Source organism: Lissotriton helveticus, chromosome 6 (genome assembly GCF_964261635.1).
Source record: "Lissotriton helveticus chromosome 6, aLisHel1.1, whole genome shotgun sequence".
In the NCBI taxonomy this organism is placed as follows: domain Eukaryota; kingdom Metazoa; phylum Chordata; class Amphibia; order Caudata; family Salamandridae; genus Lissotriton; species Lissotriton helveticus.
Genome location: NC_136067.1, coordinates 1,151,203,256 through 1,151,226,390, shown reverse-complemented (window position 1 = coordinate 1,151,226,390; position 23,135 = coordinate 1,151,203,256). Strand labels below are relative to the sequence as shown.

Below are 23,135 nucleotides of genomic sequence, written 5' to 3'. Positions count from 1 at the left end.
TTCCTGCTGTAATGCTCTCAGTGTTCTCTACATGGATGCTCGCTTTTTGCGGTGCATGCTTAGGCCAATGCGCTGGTCCTGCCTGTTTCCACTTTCGTGTCCTGCTCCATCTCATTATCTATCTCGCGGGAACATTGGTTCCTCCCTGACAGGTGGCTACTGTTGCATGCAGATCTGGACGTTGTCTTGTCCAACTCTACTTCGACATTACTGTTGTTATTGATGGCATACCCTTCTCTTGTTTTATGTACACAACCCCTTTAAATGTTTATCTTTCTTAATGTATATCTGCTCTCTGCTCTTACCGCAGTGGGACGCGCAGGCATCGCTCCTTGATGCGGTGTCCGTGGTCTTGCCCCGGTCTGCTCATGGTACGAGCTCTTGTGTGTGTGTCCGGCTTGCCTGAGGGCACATTTTGCCGGTTGCCTACCTAGTGATGAGTCCTTCCCATTTGGGCTGCTCACGCTACCCTACAGGGGGATTTCCCTATTCTGGGTGTGTTTCTGCCGTCCACACTGTATGCTTATGTGTTTCACTGCCTTCCACATGAATACTAGTCTTACTGCGGTCCTGTTTTGGGTGCTTCTGCTTGTTATCGTCTGCCCTCTCACATGAATGGTGAAGGAGCGACTGCGTACTAGAGTGTCTTGTGCTTCTGGTAATGCCGACACTTTCTGGCCATGGGTCTTCATCCCACGATGCTGCCCCATGTGTCTTAGCTGGTGCAGGTTCAACAGTGCTTTTTTCCACTGTTGTGCATACTCAACCGGTATGCGTTGACTCTGTCATACTGTTTTGTCCTCTCTCTGGGTCTTGCTTCCTGTCGACATATCGGATCCTGCGGATCCATCGGACCCACCCTCGGATCAGTTCATTTTCTTTATGAAACCCTTAACTCTTACTTCCACGCCAGCATTTCTGGCTCTGTGCTTTCTTTCTCTCAACCCGGCATGCACATAGGGGTTTTCGTGCTGTTCGCGGCTTTTGGTGCCTTTGCCTCCCATGGTTTTCTGCTCTTTTCAGAGCTTTGTGGTCTGGTGTTGGCTGAGCTGGCATTGCTGTCCCCATTGTGTTTTGTCACCTTGTTGATGGCTAAGTTCTTTCTCGAACTTGGTGGGGTTCAGTCGCAGACCCGCCTCCTCTAGGGGTATGGCTTTGGTATCTATTCTAAGTTAAGGAATCTGCAGCTAGATTTCTCTATGAGATGGGCGAGTTACTTACCTTCGGTAACAATGTATCTGGTAGAGACACAGTCTAGCCTCAGATTTCTTGACGCCCGCCCATCGTCCCCATTCTGCAAGGACCTTTGCAGGTTGGGTTTCTGCATTCGCCTTCCTCCAGATGGCTTTGTCTTTCTGCGGGCTGACATTTTCACTTCACTCCTTGACGGGATGCTTCATTCTGTGTTGCTTGCTCTACTCCACCCATTCTCGTGCTTGGGTGGTATGCTCACGTGTAATGTGTCCTTTTTCATCCTTACGCCCTGGGTCATCCAGTGTGGGGTCTACTCATGTTATCCCCCCTTCCCTTTTTTTTTAAACACCTGGGGTCTCTTACCTCCTCTGCCGTCTATTGGTTTGAAGTTTATTGGCTCTGCCTAAGTCTATAGGTCTCCCTTTCTAGTGTCGACTTGTGGTGGTTTGTCAATGCTCATGTGTTCCGGACTTGTTGTCCTTCACGGTTATATCTTGTAGTTGCAGACTTTCTGTCGTCTGCTATGATGTTTTTTCACATCTTCTGCCTCCAGGGAGGGTTTAGCCCTCGCTTTTGCGAGGTTGCTTCTCAGAGCGGTGCTCTGCTCTTCCCCTTCACTATTTTTCAGTATACAGTGCCTAGCACTGTCCTTTATGATGCTGTTTTTCACCATTCAATTTCTTTTCTCATCCTTCTCGCACACTGTTCCCATACTCTCGCAGTTTTTGGTGGTGGCTCCACGTTGTGGCGCAGAATTTTTTTTCAGACGGAAACTGACGTCAGCGCGCTGGGAGCGGCAGATATGGCTCCGCTGATGTCACGTCCGTGGACGGCGTCAGGGCGGAGCCTGGCGGCGCAGCCCCCGGCGCGCAGAGGTGCTGCTGCAGAAAGTTTTCCGGATCCAGTCTGACGCCTGGGGATATTTCAAGTTAAGGAATCTGCGGCTAGACTGTTTCTCTACCAGATACATCGTTACCGAAGGTAAGTACAACACCTCATGGCTGGTTGCTTATAGGATGGCCTTTTCAGGTCTTTTGCTTCCCTTTTATGCATCCACTGTCATAGATCTTTAAGTTGGGTGAAGTTTTATTTCGTGCCGGCGCTGTTGTTGTGCATTGTGGTGTTGAAGTTTTAAGCACTACTTCTTTTTTACTGGGAGAGTAGTTTGCATCCAGATTTGACTATGTTTGATAGTTGTTTTGTTCTTTTATTTTACTCGGATGAGGAGCTTAGTCTCAAGAGTTCATACCTTTTATGTTATACATCTTACTCATTATGAAGTATTGGTTCGCTAATGTATAGCTTGTGTGTGTACTACTTACGTAGTCTGTTTGTTTGCTATAAGATTGGTCCTTCTTGGACAATATAATAAATGCCCTTTAGGTGCCATTAGGGTAGGGCTTTTAGCCATTATTATTCTTCGGTGCTTCCTTTCACTCTTGTCTGTTTTTTCTTAACCAAGATATTTAGTGCAGTTCGTTTTCTTTTCTTGAGAGGATTGCAAATGTATTAGGAGTGTTTTAATTCTGAACACCATGATTGTATTCTTTGGAATACATAGGTTCATGGCTCTATCCTTTCTTGGGGGCATAGATAATTCCTTTGTTCAATCTAGAAACAAGGCGGTGTAAGCTCAATGCCTTAGACTGTCTGACAGGCAGTGTCTGAAATGGTTTTGAGTCATGTGCTACATGTAGGAGATTTTTAAGACAAGGTCTTCTTATTATTCTCCTACAATATTCTTGCATATGATGTTCTGTCCAAGGTTAGATATTACCATGTTTTTGAAGTATTTACCCTTTTCTTTTCGGTGCTAGATGGTCCTATAAAATCATGACTATTGCTTCTTGAAGAAGTGATAATGACACACAGAAACACACACGCACACACACACGCACAGACACTTACTCTCTCGCACACACACTCTCACACACACTCACACACACTCTCTCACGCACACTCTTTCACACACACACACACACACACACACTCTCACACTCACTCACTCATTCTGTTTTGGATCACAAATGTGGCCGCATGTGTATGTTGCTGGCAAGAGTCCAGTGTTACAGGAGGCATTATATTAATGTCAGGTTACCTGTGGGTATAATAATTTTGGTACATGTCACCTAAGGTGGGGTGGGGCATCTTTTTCAATAATATTGTTAAGTATTTTGAACCGGTTTTTCAGTTATGTTTCACCATTATGTATACAGGGCTATGTGCATGTGTTACAATTGTTAGGTTTTATAAAATAAATAAAATAAAGGGAGACGAAGAAAACAGAAATAGGTTTTAGTGTGAGATGTGGTTGCTTCTCTTTCTTCCTTCCCTTTAGTGCCTTGAGGTGTCAATGACTGAAGGTCATATTTAGACTGCAGGACCATGGCGCTTAAAGTAAGATGGATGACAAACTTATGTAGATCATTGCGGTCCAGCAGGAGACACTAGCCGACACAATTTAGTGAGTTGTCAGGCCAATGAGAGAGAGAGAGAGAGAGAGAGAGAGAGCGATGCTTCTCGCTTCCCACAGGTCTCTCAAGCAAAGCAGACGCGGACCAACGATTATCTGCTTTAAAGTGCTGGTTTAATTTATTCTTATAGAGCGCATGGTTACCCTGAGGTGTCCTGGCGCTAGGTGCTGACTACCTGAGAAGCAGAAATCGTTTTATTGAGAAAAGAGCAGAGTTTTTAAACCCTTACGGAAGGACAGGAGGTCCGGGGCATTTCTAAGCTTGAAAGGCAAGTCATTCCATGCTCTAGATGCACAGACAATGAACCCTCGCCCTCCCCAATTTCTTTTTTAAAGGAAGCCACTTGTACTCGCTTAGTACCTAAGGATCTTAGGTTTCTGCCTGGAATATACCATTGCAGCTTACGTCTAAGGAACTCTGGACCTATTTCATTAACTGCTTTAAAGACAGTGCAAAGAGCTTTAAAGCGAGTTCTTAATCTCACTGGGAGCCAGTGTAGTTTTTTCAATTTGCTTCTAACCAAAACAGACGTAGGAGTTCCAGTCAGCATTCTTGCCGCTGCATTCTGGACCAATTGAAGCCAATTTAGATGTTGTTCTTGAACATTAAGGTATAGGCAATTACAATAGTCCAGGCGTGACAGTATAAGAGCTGTCACTACTGTCCTCAGATTATTCTTAGTAAGAAAGGCCTTGATTTTCCTAATTACCCTTAGAACCATAAAGTAGGCTGAGGACACCATGCTAACCTGATCTCCCATTGTAAGCTTAGTGTCCACCAGCACCCCCAAATTCTTAGCTTTCCTAACGGGTTCAGGGCATTTCCCAAGGTCCTCAGGCCACCACTCTGGGTCCAGACCCGAGGGTTATTTCCAAATTTTAAAACCTTGGTCTTAGAAGAATTTAATTTTAGGCAATTAGACGACATCCAGGTTGATATTGCACTCATGCATTCATACAAGAGAGACCCAGTCTACTTTTCAGCTCCCTCTGTCAGCGATAACACAATCTGAGTGTCATCTGCGTAGGAGGTGAGCTAAAAAACAAAGGACCTAATTACTTCTGCCAGTGGTGCCACATAAATATTAAATAAAGTTGGGCTAAGTGACGAGCCCTGTGGCACCCCACATGGGAGTGTAAAAGGTTCTGAAGCCATCCCATCAAAAACAACGGTCTGCAACCTGTTGGATAGGAAGGACTGTATGAGCTTCCATGCCGACCCTTTAATACCAACTTCCGACAACCGGTGCATCAATATTTTGTGATGGACCGTGTCGAAAGCCGCGGATAGATCCAATAGGACCAGTACGGCCTGTCTTCCTCCATCCACTGCTTCTCGAATTTCCTCTGTAGATTTTAGCAGAGCCAACTCAGTGCTATGGTAGGCTCTAAAGCCATATTGTGATATATCCAGAGAGTTATTGAGATGGATAAAAGCACTGAGTTGGGTATTCATGACCTTTTCCAATATCTTGGCCAGGAAAGGGAGCCTGGAGATCGGTCTGTAATTGTTGGGGTCCTTAGGGTCCAAATATTCTTCTTTAGAAGGGGAAGAACAGATGCTTTTTTCCATACATTTGGGAATACACCTGCAGTCATATTGGCATTCAGCAGCGGGGTTAATGCTGTGCTTATAGTATCAGGAATTTGTTTAATTATCCGTACCGGACATGGGTCGCTGGGTGCTCCAGATTAAGTGTTTTGAGCGTATCTTTCCTCTCCAAGGGAGTAAACATATTAAATGACAGTAGGGATCCACAGTCTCCTGTATCCATTACTTTAGTACTAGTTTGATTTTTTTGTAGTCGTCTCGGAGAAGGATGAAAACATATTATCAATTTTTTGTTTAAAAAAGCCTGCTATTTCATTACAGAGTTCAGGGTGGCCATGATTTTTAGCAGTAGTAGGAGTAGACAGTTTAATAATTGTTTTAAAAAGTTCGTTGACATCGGATTTAGCCAACTCAATTTGCCTTGAGTAATAATCCTTCTTTGCTGCTAACAATAGACGTTTGTAGTCTGTGATGCAGATTTTATATTTTATCTTAGCCTCTTCATTTTAGTATTTGCGCCATGCCCTTTCAGATTCTTTACAAGCCAATTTCTTGGCTTTAAGTTCATCTGAGTACCAAGGAGCAGTGGGTAAGGCTTGTTTAGGGATCCATTTTCTTATGGGAATTAATGCATCACTGGCCTTAGTTAGCCAAATATTGTACATCTCCGTCGCCTCATCCACATCGGAGGTAGGATTTACCAATGAATTTAAGAGATAACTTTCAAACTTCACAATGTCTAATTTCGCCCAGGCCCTAGTGGCAACCTCTTGGATCGGTTTTGTAGTAATTGGGTGGACCCAATGATTATTCCATTCAAACTGAATGGCACAGTGGTCTGACCATGGAACCGGAAAAACTGAAATGTTCCCTATGTCCTCGTTGTTAGAAAAAATTCCATCCAGTGTATGGCCTTTCTCATGAGTGGAAGGCTCCACCAGTTGTGTGAGACCTCCAGCCTCCATTATTTGTTCTAACCGGATCGTGTCGGGATTAGTGGGATCTTCAAGGTAGAAAATAAAATCACCCAACACAAAATAGGATTCTAAACTCATTCCTTCTTCAATTAGTGACCCCACAGAGTCTAAGAACCCACCCTTAGATCCTGGCGGGCGATATACTAGTATGCCCCTAAGTGTTCTACGATTTTCAGCGTAAATGTCGAACGCTAAAGCCTCACAGCTCAGATTAGAAACAGGAACCGAGTTCAGTGAGAGCGATTTGTGATAAATAATTGCAAGACCTCCCCCTTTTTTCCCAGGCCGATCAAGGGTAAGGCATTGAAACCCAGGCGGAGTAGCCTTGACCAGGTCCGGACCAGAAGTATTGTCGGTCCATGTCTCCGTGAGAAAAGCCACTTTGGCTTTAGAGCCCACCAGTAATAAGGCACACTCTGTGCTGTGCTTAACCAAGGATCTTGTGTTCAGCAATATGCATTTTAGAGAATCCGCATCAGAGTCGGTCAAGTTTTTAATTTCATGAGTAACTTCCTGTAATATGGGAAGGTTCAAAATGGCCGGTAGGTGTGCGTGGCAACTACCACAAAAGGAGCTCTTTCTTGAATGGCAGACAGTGTCAGGGGACATTTGAGAGCAACATACAGAATTCTTACCAGGGTTTAGATTGAGAAGTTCATTCCTTGAATATCGCATTCCACTAAGTGGTGCCGGACCAGGGGGACGGGCCCTGCGCCCGGCCAGAGCGCGGAAGGGCGCAGACGGGCTTGCCTTGGGCGCGCCTTTGGCACGTCCGCTGCACGGTCGTGACAGCGTTCGATTTATGTTGGCCAGCGTCACAAACACTAGACTGCACCGCTACTGGACCGCTAACCGGAAGAGTCGCTCCCTCCCCTCTGTAACGGACCCTGTCTCCTAGGTAAGTCTGTGCAAATAAGCAGATTCGATTTAAAATAGTTAGAACAGTTTAAAAAAGCAAAATCTCCTTTTCAAGCTTTCACCTGGCGAGCATTGAACACAGCTTCGCCCAGGGAGTCAGCGCTGCACGGACGCGACAGCGTTCAATTTATCTTGGCCAACGTCACAAACACTAGACCGCACCGCTACTGGACCGCTAACCGGAAGAGTAGCTCCCTCCCCTCTGTAACGGACCCCGTGCTCCTAGGTAAGTCTGTGCAAATAAGCAGATTCGATTTAAAATAGTTAAAACAGTTTAAAAAAGCAAAATCTCCTTTTCAAACTTTACGCATTTCAGTCCAGAACGGACCTTGATCACATGACAACGTTGTTGGGTGTCGACAGACCATTTAAAGGGCTACATGCTTGTACGTGATTGGTGATGTGTCATAGACATAGAGGAACATTCATAACATTCATTGAATGAGTGAAATCATTGTGTTTTGTGTCACAGAGGTGAATACGATATACAATTCATCTCTGTTATTTAGGAATATAAATGCATTTCACAGTAAAAGGAAATTTGCAAATTTGATAATATGATAAATAGCCTGTGGAAACATTAAAAAAACGGATAATAATACTTTTTTGAAAAGTATAAAATATATAAATACATATCAAATATTAAGAGGTTCTAAAAGGCATTATAAAATACATCATATTATATTATATTCCTATGCAATAATATTGGGATCAATCCCCGGTTTGAAATGTATGATATTGTGGCAAATATGATCCATCCTGCTCCCAAAAGAAGAAGGCACACACTCGAGGGTTGATGGTATCCAGCATTCTTTATTCTCTCGGGTCTCCATCGACCCCACAACTGAAGAGAACGTTTTCGGCTACCTAAGCAGCCTTTCGCAATCTGGCATGCGCCGTTCACGTGAAAGCTTAAATAGCCCTTCCCCCCACTATAAGGCCTGGTAAAAATTAGTAAACCTAGAAAAAAGATGTTCTTTAGTGATACAGAAATGTTTCACAACTCGACATTGAAAGAGTGTGACTACTAAGGTTAAATATCACACAAAGTGTATTAAAGCAAAATGTAATGATACAAAATACATATGGCTGCGTAGGATGTGATCAATCCACATTGCCAGTGGTACTACTTATTTCAGTCACTGAACGGAGCACATGAAATACCAAAATTGCCTGGCAAAGGGTTGGGCATATGCTATTAAAAACACAGTAAAGTGTGTGAATATATATATATTTTTTTTTCGTGGTTTGGTTCTGTGTAAAACGACAGCGCTCTTGGTAGTAGCGTGGTGCCCTCCTTAGACGACAGAACCAGTCGTAAAATTTACACACAAGAATACCGCTGGAAAACCGGTAAGGAGGCACTCACTCAGGTTATTTCAGTTTAGACCAACTGCTTTTATTCCAGCATACTCGTCCTAACCCAACGCGTTTCGCCTTCAACCGAAGGCTTGATCATGGGTGTTGAGCTCTAACACGAGCCTACTTTTATTTCAGTGCACAGTGAAAAAAACTTTACAGTGAAAATGCATTGCATTGTGGGTGACGTAGTTTTTCATGTGAACAAGTGTTAACGTGCTCAATATCCAATAACATTTCAGCTGTTTGGATTGGGCAGACATAACAAATTAATTAGAACAATGTTTTTATCAAAGTTCTTGTTTTTGAGTCAGTGGTGACTGTCATTCACGTCCGTGAATGTTTTCATGGTTTTTGCTCACTGGTGAGCAATTTCACAGTACTCTCGGGCTGATCATGTTTGATCTTTATATCTCTCAGTAGTTGTCACGGTTCTTTCTCTCTGGTGAGTGGATCCCACAAAGTCATTATGAGTTACATCAATTTACATTGTTCTAATTAATTTGTTATGTCTGCCCAATCCAAACAGCTGAAATTTTATTGGAAATTGAGCACATTAACACTTGTTCACATGAAAAACTATGTCACCCACAATGCAATGCATTTTCACTGTAAAGTTTTTTTCACTGTGCACTGAAATAAAAGTAGGCTCGTGTTAGAGCTCAACACCCGTGATCAAACCTTCGGCTGAAGGCGAAACGCGTTGGGTTAGGACGAGTATTCTGAAATAAAAGCAGTTGGTCTAAACTGAAATAACCTGAGTGAGTGCCTCCTTACCGGTTTTCCAGCCGGTATTCTTGTGTGCATAGATATATATATATATATATGATCAAGGCTACCGTGTTGTAGCCGAAACGCGTCATGCTGAGGATCTGGGAGCATTAAAACTACCCTGAACTAATCTTTCAGCGTTGCTGTGGTCTGTACCTACGTGGTTGAATCGGCGTCCAGAGCCGATCAGTGGGACTGGTGAACGGATATATATATATATATATATATATATATATATATATATATATATATATATATACATATATATATTTATATATATATATATATATATATATATATATTGTTACCACTCTCCTCCTCTCGGACAAGAAGACGAGCCGCACTCCAACAGTTAATTTTAAAAATGCATTTATTTCTTTACTGGCTGTCCTGACGCGTTTCAGTCGTGTCTCCGACTTTCCTCAGAGGACTTTTGAATCGGCTTCTCGCTCACACCTGAAATTGTCCTTAAATGTTTTCAGCCCTCCAGTGGGCGTTGGTTATTTTCTTTGCTGCTTAGCTTTCTGGGACTTGTGGTGTGTTCTCGAGCCCTCCAGTGGGTTGTGCCTTTATTTATTGCCATTTTCATTTACACGTTGCATACTGTCGCTCCCATTACATGCCTCCTTTCAACATCTTAGGGAAACCATACCTTGGCAGTTCCAGGTAGCGCCAGCTTGCCCTATGCGTTTTCACGAGCTTCACATTGGTCCATTGTTCGGGCAAATTGCGGCGCACTTGCTGGTTGTGCGATCCTCTGGGCGGAACCAAGCCCGTTTACATTGTTACCACTCTCCTCCTCTCGGACAAGAAGACGAGCCGCACTCCAACAGGTAATTTTAAAAATGCATTTATTTCTTTACTGGCTGTCCTGACGCGTTTCAGTCGTGTCTCCGACTTTCCTCAGAGGACTTTTGAATCGGCTTCTCGCTCACACCTGAAATTGTCCTTAAATGTTTTCAGCCCTCCAGTGGGCGTTGGTTATTTTCTTTGCTGCTTAGCTTTCTGGGACTTGTGGTGTGTTCTCGAGCCCTCCAGTGGGTTGTGCCTTTATTTATTGCCATTTTCATTTACACGTTGCATACTGTCGCTCCCATTACATGCCTCCTTTCAACATCTTAGGGAAACCATACCTTGGCAGTTCCAGGTAGCGCCAGCTTGCCCTATGCGTTTTCACGAGCTTCACATTGGTCCATTGTTCGGGCAAATTGCGGCGCACTTGCTGGTTGTGCGATCCTCTGGGCGGAACCAAGCCCGTTTACATTGTTACCACTCTCCTCCTCTCGGACAAGAAGACGAGCCGCACTCCAACAGGTAATTTTAAAAATGCATTTATTTCTTTACTGGCTTTCCTGACGCGTTTCAGTCGTGTCTCCGACTTTCCTCAGAGGACGTTTGAATCGGCTTCTCGCTCACACCTGAAATTGTCCTTAAATGTTTTCAGCCCTCCAGTGGGCATTGGTTATTTTCTTTACTGCTTAGTTTTCTGGGACTTGTGGTGTGTTCTCGAGCCCTCCAGTGGGTTGTGCCTTTATTTATTGCCATTTTCATTTACACGTTGCATACTGTCGCTCCCATTACATGCCTCCTTTCAACATCTTAGGGAAACCATACCTTGGCAGTTCCAGGTAGCGCCAGCTTGCCCTATGCGTTTTCACGAGCTTCACATTGGTCCATTGTTCGGGCAAATTGCGGCGCACTTGCTGGTTGTGCGATCCTCTGGGCGGAACCAAGCCCGTTTACATTGTTACCACTCTCCTCCTCTCGGACAAGAAGACGAGCCGCACTCCAACAGGTAATTTTAAAAATGCATTTATTTCTTTACTGGCTGTCCTGACGCGTTTCAGTCGTGTCTCCGACTTTCCTCAGAGGACTTTTGAATCGGCTTCTCGCTCACACCTGAAATTGTCCTTAAATGTTTTCAGCCCTCCAGTGGGCGTTGGTTATTTTCTTTGCTGCTTAGCTTTCTGGGACTTGTGGTGTGTTCTCGAGCCCTCCAGTGGCTTTATATATATTTATATTTATATTATATTATATTATATTATATTATATTATATTATATTATATTATATTATATTATATTATATTATATTATATTATCACTCCAAGATGCATGTAGGCACTGTGAGAAGTTGGCCTGGTATATGATGTTCACTATTCTAGTGAGCACCGTGCACCAGTCCAAACAACCCTTATGGTGATGGTTGTAAAGTCAACCTTATAGACCAGCTATCCTAGTGGTAGCATTTACAATGCAGTCTTAGGCTAAAACTTCAGAGAGCATGTGAAGCAAGCTGTTTTACCAATATAACCCCTTGAATACCAGATGAAAGGACACCACACAAGGTATATAAAATATATATGTATTTATTACTAACACAACGCCTCTGCACTCTTTATGAGGTCAGAGTTTGAGATACAGCACAAGTTACTCAATAAGCATACTATAAGTTGCACAAATATAATTCTTCCCTAGGGGCCTCACGAACCATAAAGTAAGTAAGTGGTATAAGAACCACTTCAGGAAAGGTGAGTAGGCCTAGGGCCTAGGAAATCGCTGGGGCTACACTGAACAACCAAGGGATTGGAAGTAGGAGACCCACAGGATCCGTGTGCAGTGTCTAAACACACACGCGAGTTACCATAGGGATTCAATGGGAACGTAAAAGTTACACAGTAGTTGATTTCGGACACTTCCGGATGGACTACGGGAAAACCCTGTTAAACTAGGACACTTGGATAGTTGTTACCCACGGGAGCACCGGAGTACTCGAGTTACCTCACCCAGGAAAGCCGGGTGCATAGGTGTGAAGTCGTGTCGGGTTTCGTCGCTGTTTCCTATGGAGAGCTGCAAGAAAGTGCTGCAGGCGATCAGAAGAAACGTGTCCGGGTGGATCCAAGGGTGGATCGGAGTCGTGAAGAACCTGAAAGCAGAGGGGACAGAGTCTGGGTCACTAGCCAGTGACCAGTAAGGAACCAGGAAGGAACCAGGCGATGTCGAGATGCAATCAGGGGAAGATGTGAAGCTTGTCTCTGCAGCCACGTGGACCAGGAGGCGTCGATGACGACTAGGAGCTGGATACGGACTGTCCCACGAAAGATCTAGCTGTTGGCGGTGTCAGTATCCGGATTGGGCCCAACAAGCCTTGGCAAAGGCAACCCACGCAGGAAGGGAAGATCGGCTTCTGTTCAGACCAGCAAGGTCTGGGGAGCTTCCCCTTTACAGGAAAGCAAGAGCAAGCCCAGAGCAACCAGGCAAGCGGTGTTGTTTTAAAAGGATGTCTTCAGGAGGGCCACTAGCCAACGGGCTAACAACCGCGAAGACGCGTCGAGGAGAAATGCAGGCGCAGGCCCCACGCGGCACTCGTAGAGTGTGGAGGGCTGAGCTTCGGTGCACTTACTGCTCGGGGTTGGGGCTTCTCAAACCCCAATGCACAACTTCGAGGACGCCTCAGAAGCTGCACAGTTAGCAAAAAGCAGGTACTGCAGGGTGTCCGGTCCCACGTCTCTCGTGTCCGCCACGGGTCTCAGCTTTGCTGTGGATGTGGGTCGGAGTCAGAGAAGTCTGGAAGTCCAGAGGCTGCGTCGCTAAGTCTTCGGGATCCGGCTGGAGCGTCGACAAAGCAAACCGGCAAGTTACTGGTGGTGCCTGTTTGCACAGGGTGGTCACTCCTTGACTACAAGGGAGATGTCTTCAGTCTTTCAGTCGAAATGGAACGTCGAAGGTCCAAGAGTTTGTTTCAGAGTTTCTTTCCAGGGCAAAATCTAAAATCTCTAGACTCAGCTCTTATCTTTATACTAAACTAAGGGGCTGGATTACCTGCTAGGTCCCTCCTATGGGTGGAACCTGGGAAGGGGGTGGTTACACCCCTGTCCCTTTGTCCAGTTTCGTGCCAGAGCTGGGGCTGGAGTGCCCCAGCAACTGGTTTGAACCGGGCTATGCGTGGAGCACCTTGTGTGCCCCAGGCAGTGTCTCATTTCATTCAACCCACCATGCTCCAATACGCTAAAGCCTGCCTGGGGAGGTGCTCGCACCTCCCAAGGCAGGAAACCTATTGTCCAGGCCTCCCCTGCCGGAGTTTCGTCCAGCAGCAGGAGGTCATACTCGTGCCTGTGGCAGCAGCATCCATTTTGTGATGCTGAGGCTCTGTTTAACTTTAACCGGGTAAAGTATAACTTACATGTCTTCTCCCTCTAGAAGGGTGGAATGCTACCCCCGCCGCCAGAACTGGCGGGGGGGGGTTAGTATTCCAAAGCGTATGACACCTTACACGACATGTTTTAAAAAAGCCAAACCAAAGTTAGCAATAACCGCGTGGATTATAATGCACTTAAGAGTATATGGTATGGCTATATCATAGAACAGCTATAAGGACATGGTTCCGAAAGCTGCAGACAGGCTCAGCTCTTGCTAGAGCACCATCTCACATAAAACCAAGCACTCTGCCTTCAGGATTGTCAAGGCCTGCCATAGGAGTGACTTACAGGTATATATGTGGCTATATATAAGGGTAGATATAGGTATACTATATCTAAGCAAGGGGTGATTAAACAATCTTGCCCAAGCTGAGTGATCAGCCTGTGGTGTCAGTTTGGATGGCCAGCCAGGGGTGGCACAATACATGCTGCAGCCCCTGGTAGGCCTTGGATGCACCTTTGCCCTGGGTACCTATGGTACACTATACAGGGGCTCACAAATGTGACTCAATACCCAATTGGATATGCACCTAAAGTACATGGTATGAATTTAGAGAGAGAACAGCTGGGCTGTGGGTCTGATTAGCAGGCCCACAGCCACACTATAGTCAAAAAACCAGTAAAGCACAGCAAAAAGTGGGGGTGACCATAGGAAGCAGACCCTACTCTCCTACAATCATCTCCTCCATTGGCGTACCATCACGTTGGAGAGGTGGGTGCTGCAAATTGTCCGAAGGGGCTATTCCCTCCCCTTCGAGATGACCCCTCCAGCCATGCCACCGCAGTACCACCGCGTGTCGGGGGATCACTTGCAACTTCTGCAAGAGGAAGTTACGGCCCTATTGGCCAAGGGGCAATCAAGCGCGTTCCTGGGCCAGAAGTAGGGTGTGGTTATTACTCCCACTACTTTCTGGTTCCCAAGAAGGGCAAAGGCGGTCTACGCCCTATCTTGGACCTCCGGAACGTCAACGGCTTCCTCCGGAAGGAGAAGTTCAAGATGCTGACTTTGGCTCAGGTCTTAGCTACCCTAGACCCTGGAGACTGGATGGTAGCTTTGTACTTGCAGGGTGAGTATAACCACATCCCCGTCCTGCCGGCCCACCGGAGTTACCTGTAGTTCATGGTAGGCCACGAGCACTTTCAGTTGACCGTGCTCCCCTTCCGCCTTACCAGCACCCCTCTGGTGTTCACTAAAGTGATGGCGGTGGTCGCAGCTCATTGCGCAGATCAGGGGTTTCAGTCTTCCCCTATCTCGACGACTGGTTGTTGAAGGCGGGCTTGCCCCAGACAGTCGTCATCCACCTCCAGACTACGGCCGACCTCCTGCACCTGCTGGGGTTCTCCATCAGTGTGCCGAAGTCACACCTGTGCCCCTCTCAGAAGCTCCTTTTCATCGGAGCGGTTTAGGACTCGGCGCCATTTCGGGTTTATCCTCCCGAACAGCGGGTTAGGGATATTCAAGCTCTGATTCCAATCTTTCAGCCTTTATCCCGAGTCTCGGTCAGGTTGACGCTGCGGCTTCTGGGACTGATGGCCTCCTGCATCCTGCTGGTGCATCACGCCAGTTGGCGGATGCGGTCTCTGCAGTGGGACCTGAAGTTCCAGTGGGCACAGCATCAGGGCAACCTGTCCGACCACGTCCTGATCTCGGAGGGCACTGCAAGACAGTTGCAGTGGTGGCTCCCTTCCCCAACTGGAGCACACAGTGGTGATGGATGCGTCCCTCCTGGGATGGGGGGCTACATGGGAGAGGCGGAGATCAGAGGCCTCTGGTCTCCGGCGGAGTCCCGGCTCTATATCACCCTTCTGGAGCTGCGGGCGATCCGACTTGCACTGAAGGCATTCCTTCCCTCTGTCCGGGGAAGTGTAGTGCAGGTGTTCACGGACAACACCACCGCGATGTGGTATTGCAACAAACAGGGCGGAGTGTGGTCGGAACCCTATGTCAGGAGGCTCTGCGCCTCTGGACATGGCTGGAACGTCAGGGCATCACCCTGATGGTTCAACACCTGGCAGGCTCCTTGAATGCCAGGGTGGACAAACTCAGCTGTCTGTGCATGATGGATCACGAGTGGTGTCTGAACTTGGACTTGCCGCAAGGTCCCTGTGGCGGGGTTGCAAGAACTGAGCGTAGGCCAGATCAGGGTAGATGAGGTTTTATTTTTCCGAAGACATGCTTGTGTCTAATTGTTAGTCTCTGGTGTGCAAATGCAGTGGGATCCGTCTTGGTGGTGGTCTCGGGTATCCTTGGAACTCGGTAAGGCTTGGCTGCCGGGACTCCTATTCCCTGGTGTCCGCAAGTAGGACGTCTCGTCATGGGGAGGAGCATGCAGCGTGAAACAAGAGAGAGGAAAACACATGTCAGGATCCTTGTCCTAATTACAGCCCATGTAAGGGACAGGGAAGTGAGAGAAAACCACCAGATTTGTGCACGTAGTGACACACAACTCCAAACAAAAATAGGGGTAGTGAAGTGGTGCTCGTGCCAGTGAACTATTGTAGTTTTAAGGTTGGTGGGGGTCGGAGGATTCTCACTAGATGGGTTTATGCTCTCTCCTTCCCAACCACCCTGAGAACTTGTCCCGTCCTCCTGGAGAGTGGCACGGTGGCTCGTGGTCACGTTGGCCTCCTGGCTCTGTCGGGGCTGCAGCGGGACCTGCTCCACGTTCTTCTCCGATGTTTCCTTCCGCTCCTCTGGTCACTCCAAACTCTCTCACTCCTGGCTCCTTCTCTCCTCTGGTGTCGGTGCACACTGATTCTCCGGGAGTCTCCGACCTTAACGCCTGGAACGTGCTGACGTTGTCGTGGGGAGGAGTCTCGTCAGGTAGGAATCCCCAGTTAAAGGAGCCGCTCATCTGTTCGTCGTCCGTGTAGTGCAATAAAGTTTTGTTCTCGGGCATCCATTCTTCCTGCTGAAAGGGGGCAAGAGGTGTAGAAAGAGGTACAGCAGACCACCAGTCGCCCCTATCTTCTAGATTCCTTCCTGGTGGCCCCACCCTGTCACAGTTTTTTTCGGCAGTGGGGAGAGCCTTGGTTAGATCTATTCGCCACCGAAGAGAAGAGAACACACAATGTCATCAGTTCTGCACGTTGGAATTTCCAAGGCGGCACTCGCTCGGCGATGCTTTTCGTCGCGAGTGGAGTTGTGGTCTGTTATACGCCTTTCCGCCTATACCACTTCTGCCCAAAGTACTGAAGAAGATCAGGCGCGACCGGGCCCAAGTCATCCTTGTGGCTCCGGATTGGGCATGAAGATACTGGTATCCCGAGCTACTCAGTCTGTCAATCGATCCCCTGATTCTACTGACTTTTCAGGAGGACCTTCTGTCGCAGCAACAGGAGACGGTTCTCCACCCGAACCTGTCCCGCCTCCACCTACAGCCTGATCAGCCTTCTCTTTTCAAGTCCCCCTGTTGTAAGTAGACTCTTGAAAGGCATTACTCACATGTTTCCTCCTGTTCCCTTTGTAATGCCTCAGTGGGACTTGAATCTGGTGTTAACCTACCTAATGTGTGCTCCCTTTGAGCCGCTCCATAACTGCCCTTAGCGTCTTCTGACTCTAAAGACTGCTTTCCTGGTTGCCATCACCTCTGCCAGAAGAGAGAGTGAGCTCCAGGCTCTTTCCTCTAAGCCTCCTTTCCTCTCTGTCCATCCGGACAAAGTTGTCCTGAGGACTCGTCCTTCTTTTCTACCCAAGGTGGTTACTGCCATTCACACCTGTCAGACCATTACCTTGCCCACCTTCTTTCTGCCTCTGCATCCCTCGAAAGAGGAAGAGAGGCTCCACCGTCTGGACCCAAAAAGTACGCTCTCTTTTTACCTGAATCTCACACAACAGTTTCGGGTGGATGACCAACTCTTTGTTGGCTACGTGGGCGCTAAGAAGGGACGGGCTGTGCACAAGCGGACCATCTCTCGGTGGGTCCTTTTGTGCATCAAGATCTGTTATTCCTTGGCTCAAAAGGAACCTCCTGTGGGGCTGCGCGCCCATTCCACTCGGGCCACGGTGGGTACTACTGCCTTGGGACGGGGAGTCCCTTTGCAGGACATTTGTCAGGCAGCTACGTGGGCCTCGCTGCACAGGTTTGCCAAGCATTACTGCCTGGACAGCCAAGTCTGGAGAGACAGCTTCTTTGGCCGTTCTGTTCTCCAGGACTTCCTGGTGTGATTTTGATTCGCAGACCCACCACTGGGGTTGGTATTGCTGGGGTATCAATTCTAAGGTAAGGAATCTAACACTAACGTGTTTCTTTAAGATGCACAAGTTACTTACCTCCGGTAACGATATATCTGTAAGAATTATTAGTTAGTGTTAGATTCCTTACCGCCCCACCCATCCTCTCTGTTCTGCGAACCGATATCTAGGGTTAAGGACTTTCCCTGTTAGGGCCCTAGTTTCCTGGCACCAGTGTCGGTTTCTTGCATGGCTCTGCGTTCCTGGCGCAGAAAGATATGGGCAGAACTGATGTCAGCTCGTGAGGGCGGCGTCTAAGGTCTCCACCAACGTCATTCCGGCGACCACAATGCCGACAACGGACGCGGAACCACAGGACGACGCCTACCGACGCACAGGGATACTGCTGACTTAAAGTTTCTGGATCCAGTCTGACGCCTGGGGATATTCTAAGGTAAGGAATCTAACACTAACTAATGTTTCTTACAGATATATCGTTACCAAAGGTAAGTAACTTGTGCATCAATTCATTGACCCAGTCCTACCCCCATTGTTTTTCCCTCTGAATGAAATCACCTCTAATGCAATTTGAATGGAAAGATTTGTGCGTTTTTGTCAAATACTACCACAGTTATAAGCAAAAGAAGAGTTGCCTTTTCATTTGAAAGTTAGACCTAACTACAAATTGTTGATCCTTAATCGGCTCATCGCTCCTTGCAATGCAGCCAAGCAGATTCACCTTGCCCCGCTATGCCTCCTTGCTCTGATGTGCCCAGGGTTCACGACCCCTGGTCAAAGACCAAAGGACGAACGTTTGACCAGCAACACCCTTCCTCCACCACACTGAAAGGATCCTTCAGACACCACCCTTTTAGTTCCGCTCCCTGCTACTGGTGCTGCAGGGCTCTAAAACAGCTTCCTCATTCACAGCCTCACTGTCCTCAGCACCCAAATCACTGTTGCGATCTCCTTTTATGTGGGAGCCCGGAATGCCATCTGCTCTATGCTCATCCCTGTATGCATTTCTGGCGTGAACAGTTTTACAGCTGCCATGTGGCTCTCTCGCTTGCTGCACTTCCTCTTCTAAAATCCATTTGCAGAGAAGCAAGTTACCTGCCCTCCACACTGGGCTCGCTTAGGAACCTCTTTTTCCAGAATCAGTTCTGTCCAAGTCACATATGCACGTAATTTCGGACCTCAATCAGACCCACATATCTTCGAAATTACTTATCTTGTAAAAGGAGACATTAAAAATGGTAACTTAATTTCCAGAGGTTGCACCCCCAGCATCAAAGATTATCTTCCAAATTCTCAAGTGCTGAGTTGCTCTTTTCACGCACAAACCCACACCCACTCCAGACTAGCACTCATTGGTATCTCCTAGGCGACATGTGTAGTAGTGGGTCTACACAGAGTTGCAAAATCCCACCTGCAATTGCAACACGCTTCACCACAAATCACGTCCGATGCCAATTCAGTGCAAAATCTCCATGGGCAGAATATAGAGGTATACATTTGTACAACCGGTGGAACCTACACCGGACAACATGACCACCCTCAAGCTTGCCACCCGGAAGCACCACCAACTGATCCGCGCCACCAAGAAAACTGCATTCAAGGACCGACTGGACAACAACGCACACAACTGCAAGGAACTCTTCAACATCGTGAAAGAGCTCTCCAACCCCAACGCCGGTAACAACGACATCACCCCATCGCTAGACCTCTGCAACTCCCTCGCCTCCTACTTCCACAACAAGATCGCGGACATACACAACAGCTTCAGTAGTCAACCATCGCACACAACGACCGCAGCAACGCCACCCACCACCACCCTCCGCGCCTGGACTCCGATCAGCACCGATGACACCGCCCGCATGATGAACTCCATCCCCTCCGGATCTCCGACCGACCCCTGCCCTCACCACGTCTTCAACAAGGCCGACGCTGTCATCGCACCCCACCTGCGGGACATCATCAACACCTCCTTCGACACCGCCACCTTCCCGGAGAGCTGGAAGCACGCCGAACTCAGCGCTCTACTTAAGAAACTAACAGCGGACCCCACCGAACTCAAGAACTACCGCCCCATCTCGCTCCTCCCGTTTCCAGCCAAAGTCATCGAGAAGACCGTCAACAAACAGCTGGCCGCCTTCCTCGAGACGAATGGATCCCTCGACCCCTCACAGTCTGGCTTCCGAGCCAACCACAGCACCGAGACCGCCCTGATCGCTGCCACCGATGACATCCGAGCCCTGATGGACAACAGAGAAACAGCGGCCCTCATCCTCCTAGACCTCTCCGCGGCATTCGACACTGTCTGCCACCGCACCCTAGTGCAGCGCCTCAGCAACGTCGGAATTCAGGAGAAGGCACTGGAATGGATCGTCTCCTTCCTCAACGGAAGAACACAGAGAGTCCGCCTACCACCGTACAAGTCAGAGGCCACCGAAGTCATCTGCGGCGTCCCTCAAGGATCCTCGCTGAGCCCCACCCTCTTCAACGTCTACATGAGCCCCCTCGCGGCCATCGCACGCCAACACAACCTGAACATCATCTCCTACGCCGATGACACCCAGCTGATCCTCTCACTGACCAACGACCCCGCCGCTTCCAGAGCCAACCTTCACGAAGGGATGAAAGATGTAGCCGAATGGATGACGACCAGCCGCCTGAAACTGAACTCAGACAAGACGGAAGTCCTCATCCTGGGCTCCTCGCCCTCCGCCTGGGACGACTCCTGGTGGCCCCCCGCCCTGGGCACCGCACCCACACCGACAGACCACGCACGCAACCTGGGCTTCATCCTGGACTCCTCCCTCTCCATGACCAGACAAGTCAACGCCGTCTCCTCGTCATGCTTCAACATCCTGCGCATGCTACGAAAGATCTTCCGGTGGATCCCCACCGAGACCAGGAAGACGGTCACCCAGGCCCTCGTCACCAGCCGACTGGACTACGGCAACGCCCTCTACGCCGGAACCACCGCCAAGCTCCAGAAGAGACTCCAGCGGATCCAGAACGCCTCAGCCAGACTCATCCTCGACATCCCCCGACGCAGCCACATCTCCGGACATCTGAGAGACCTGCACTGGCTCCCCGTCAACAAGAGAATCACCTTCCGTCTCCTCACCCACGCACACAAAGCCCTACACGACCAAGGCCCGAGCTACCTCAACAACCGCATCAACTTCTACGCTCCCAAACGCCACCTCCGATCAGCCAGTCACGCCCTCGCCGCCGTCCCCCACATCCGAAGATCGACAACAGGAGGAAGGTCCTTCTCCCACCTGGCCGCCAAGACCTGGAACTCCCTCCCTCCCGACCTGCGCCTGACCCAAGACCACCTCTCCTTCAGGAAGAAGCTCAAGACCTGGCTGTTCGAGCAGTAGCAGCACCCCCCCCCCCCCAAGCGCCTTGAGACCCTCCGGGTAAGTAGTGCGCTATATAAATGACCATGATTGATTGATTGATTACAACAGTTGCCAAGCTTTTGATTAAATAGACAAATACAGTCACATATAAAATCACACTATGAGTAGCAGGGAGTGAGTTGTTTAGTGTGTTACCCTGAAATAATAAATTGGCTATAGCTTTGTTAAATGGGTTATGCCACAATCCTCAGTTAAGGTACTCTCGCAAACTTTGACTTAGTGGATTGTTTTCCTATTTACAATCTTCACTAGAAAGGGAATACTATGAAAATACATAAAACCATGGAATACTTCTTGAGTGAGCAAGTCAAAGAAGAGTTCATTAAAGGATGCTCCTATGATTTTCAAAAGGAGAAAGGAACCCTTCCGCTCAATGCACCACACTGTTGATTGACTCCTCAATAGTCAGATACTCACTGCTCCACTAGCTGTGCCAATTCTTGTTCGAAGGCTGCTGAGACCACCTAAGAAAGTGGTTACCGTATGCTCAAGAGTAACCTTCCTGTCCCAAAACGACAGCCTTTCTGCTATATTGCAATAATGTGGGACATCTTCAGGGCACACACTATGTAAGTGCAAAGGTAATGGGCCACTATCACTTACATGGGGACTACTCAGCATAAACGTGAAGCTACTTTATTTTTCTCTTGACGTCAAGGCTGGCTGTATGTGTGTGTTTGCCAGTGGGACCATTCTTTTAAGGCCCGCATGGCTTTTATCAAAGTGGATGACACATTAACAACCCAGGAATGTAGAGTAGAGATCTGATATTAAACAAGTTATAACCGCGTATGAGAAACCCCTTCATTGGAGCAAGTTCTCTGTATGATATATATATTTTTCTTTTTACTGAAATGTTAACCAGTAAGGTGTCTCTTTTGCTTTTCATTTTCATGCATGGTTGTTTGTAGTACCGCAAATTGAAAAAAAAAGCTAGTACATAGGCCAGTTTTTTGTTTTTGATTACTGGTTTTGCAGTGATATTGTACTATTTATTCATGTTTGAAATGTGATTCTTAAATATCCGAAGAAATCATAAAGATGCAACCTTAAATACCATTCACTTGATTGGCTATATATTTAAGATTTCTAATTTTTTACAGGTGTAAGGAGCATGACAAGCACAGACATTCAGTGGTCAGCAATTCTTAGTTGGGGATATATGGATAATATCTTAAGACTGAAGAGCAAACAGAGTGAACCTCCAGTAAATTTTATACAGTGCTCACCATTTCACCAGGTATATGGTATGAATGTTACGCAATGGTATAGACTTCTAAGTTGATTACAGCAAAGTTTTCATTATACGGCTTACTCTCTCTGAAAATGTCCCACATACAAATGCTCTTTAACCTTTGAGTACAAATTACTCCAGGTCTACCATCTCTACACGTATCCTGTATTCTTCACAAGAATTTATGAAAATCTCATAATAGTAATTTTTTATGAATAGCCTATATAAATATGGTTGCATATGCTGTTCAGACTCTACCCTCAATTTTACTTGGAATGGATATCCTCTTTTACATGTTCCTTTTATACATACGACCTAACACCGGTTTACAAAAACATAACCGTATGGGTTCACTATTGCCAGGTGGAGTTGTATGATGCCAGCTGTGGATCAAGAGCCTGTTGCAGGGATTCTGTGGAGACACAGAACTATGCTTGGGATTATGGGACCTTAGTAGGCAGGGACTGAGTCATCCTACCACCTGAGTACCCATGAGCCCAGGACCAACTATCTATAGTGTTTCAGTTACCCTCCTACTCCCTCACAGAGGAGCAAGTGATTAGACACCCCAGAACACAACACTATTGACCCTCTCGGGAATCGCGGTTGCAGGACACACCTTTTTGCTCACACACTCGTATTAGTCCACAATAAGTTCTAATGTTTATATCTGAAAGAGACTGTAGTTATAGATTCCTTACCTTTTGGATTACCTCCAGGCATCAGACTGGATCCGGAGACTTTTTCCTTAGCAGTACCCCTGCACATTGGTAGGTGGCGTTGGTCGACTCCGCTTCCGCCGTTGGCGTCGTGGTCACCGGAATGACATTGTGGTGTCTACGTAGACGCCGC

General features: G+C 47.4%; 1 protein-coding gene across 2 annotated transcripts in view; it reads left to right on the top strand.

Moving 5' to 3' along the window:
* LYST (lysosomal trafficking regulator) overlaps positions 1 to 23,135 on the top strand; it is a 3,192,287-nt gene that overhangs the window by 2,839,142 nt on the left and 330,010 nt on the right. For both annotated transcript variants that reach the window (XM_078648813.1, XM_078648812.1), the window contains one exon: positions 22,153 to 22,289. In XM_078648813.1, coding sequence (XP_078504939.1) covers positions 22,153 to 22,289 — 137 coding nt within the window. The remainder of the gene's footprint in view (positions 1 to 22,152; positions 22,290 to 23,135) is intronic.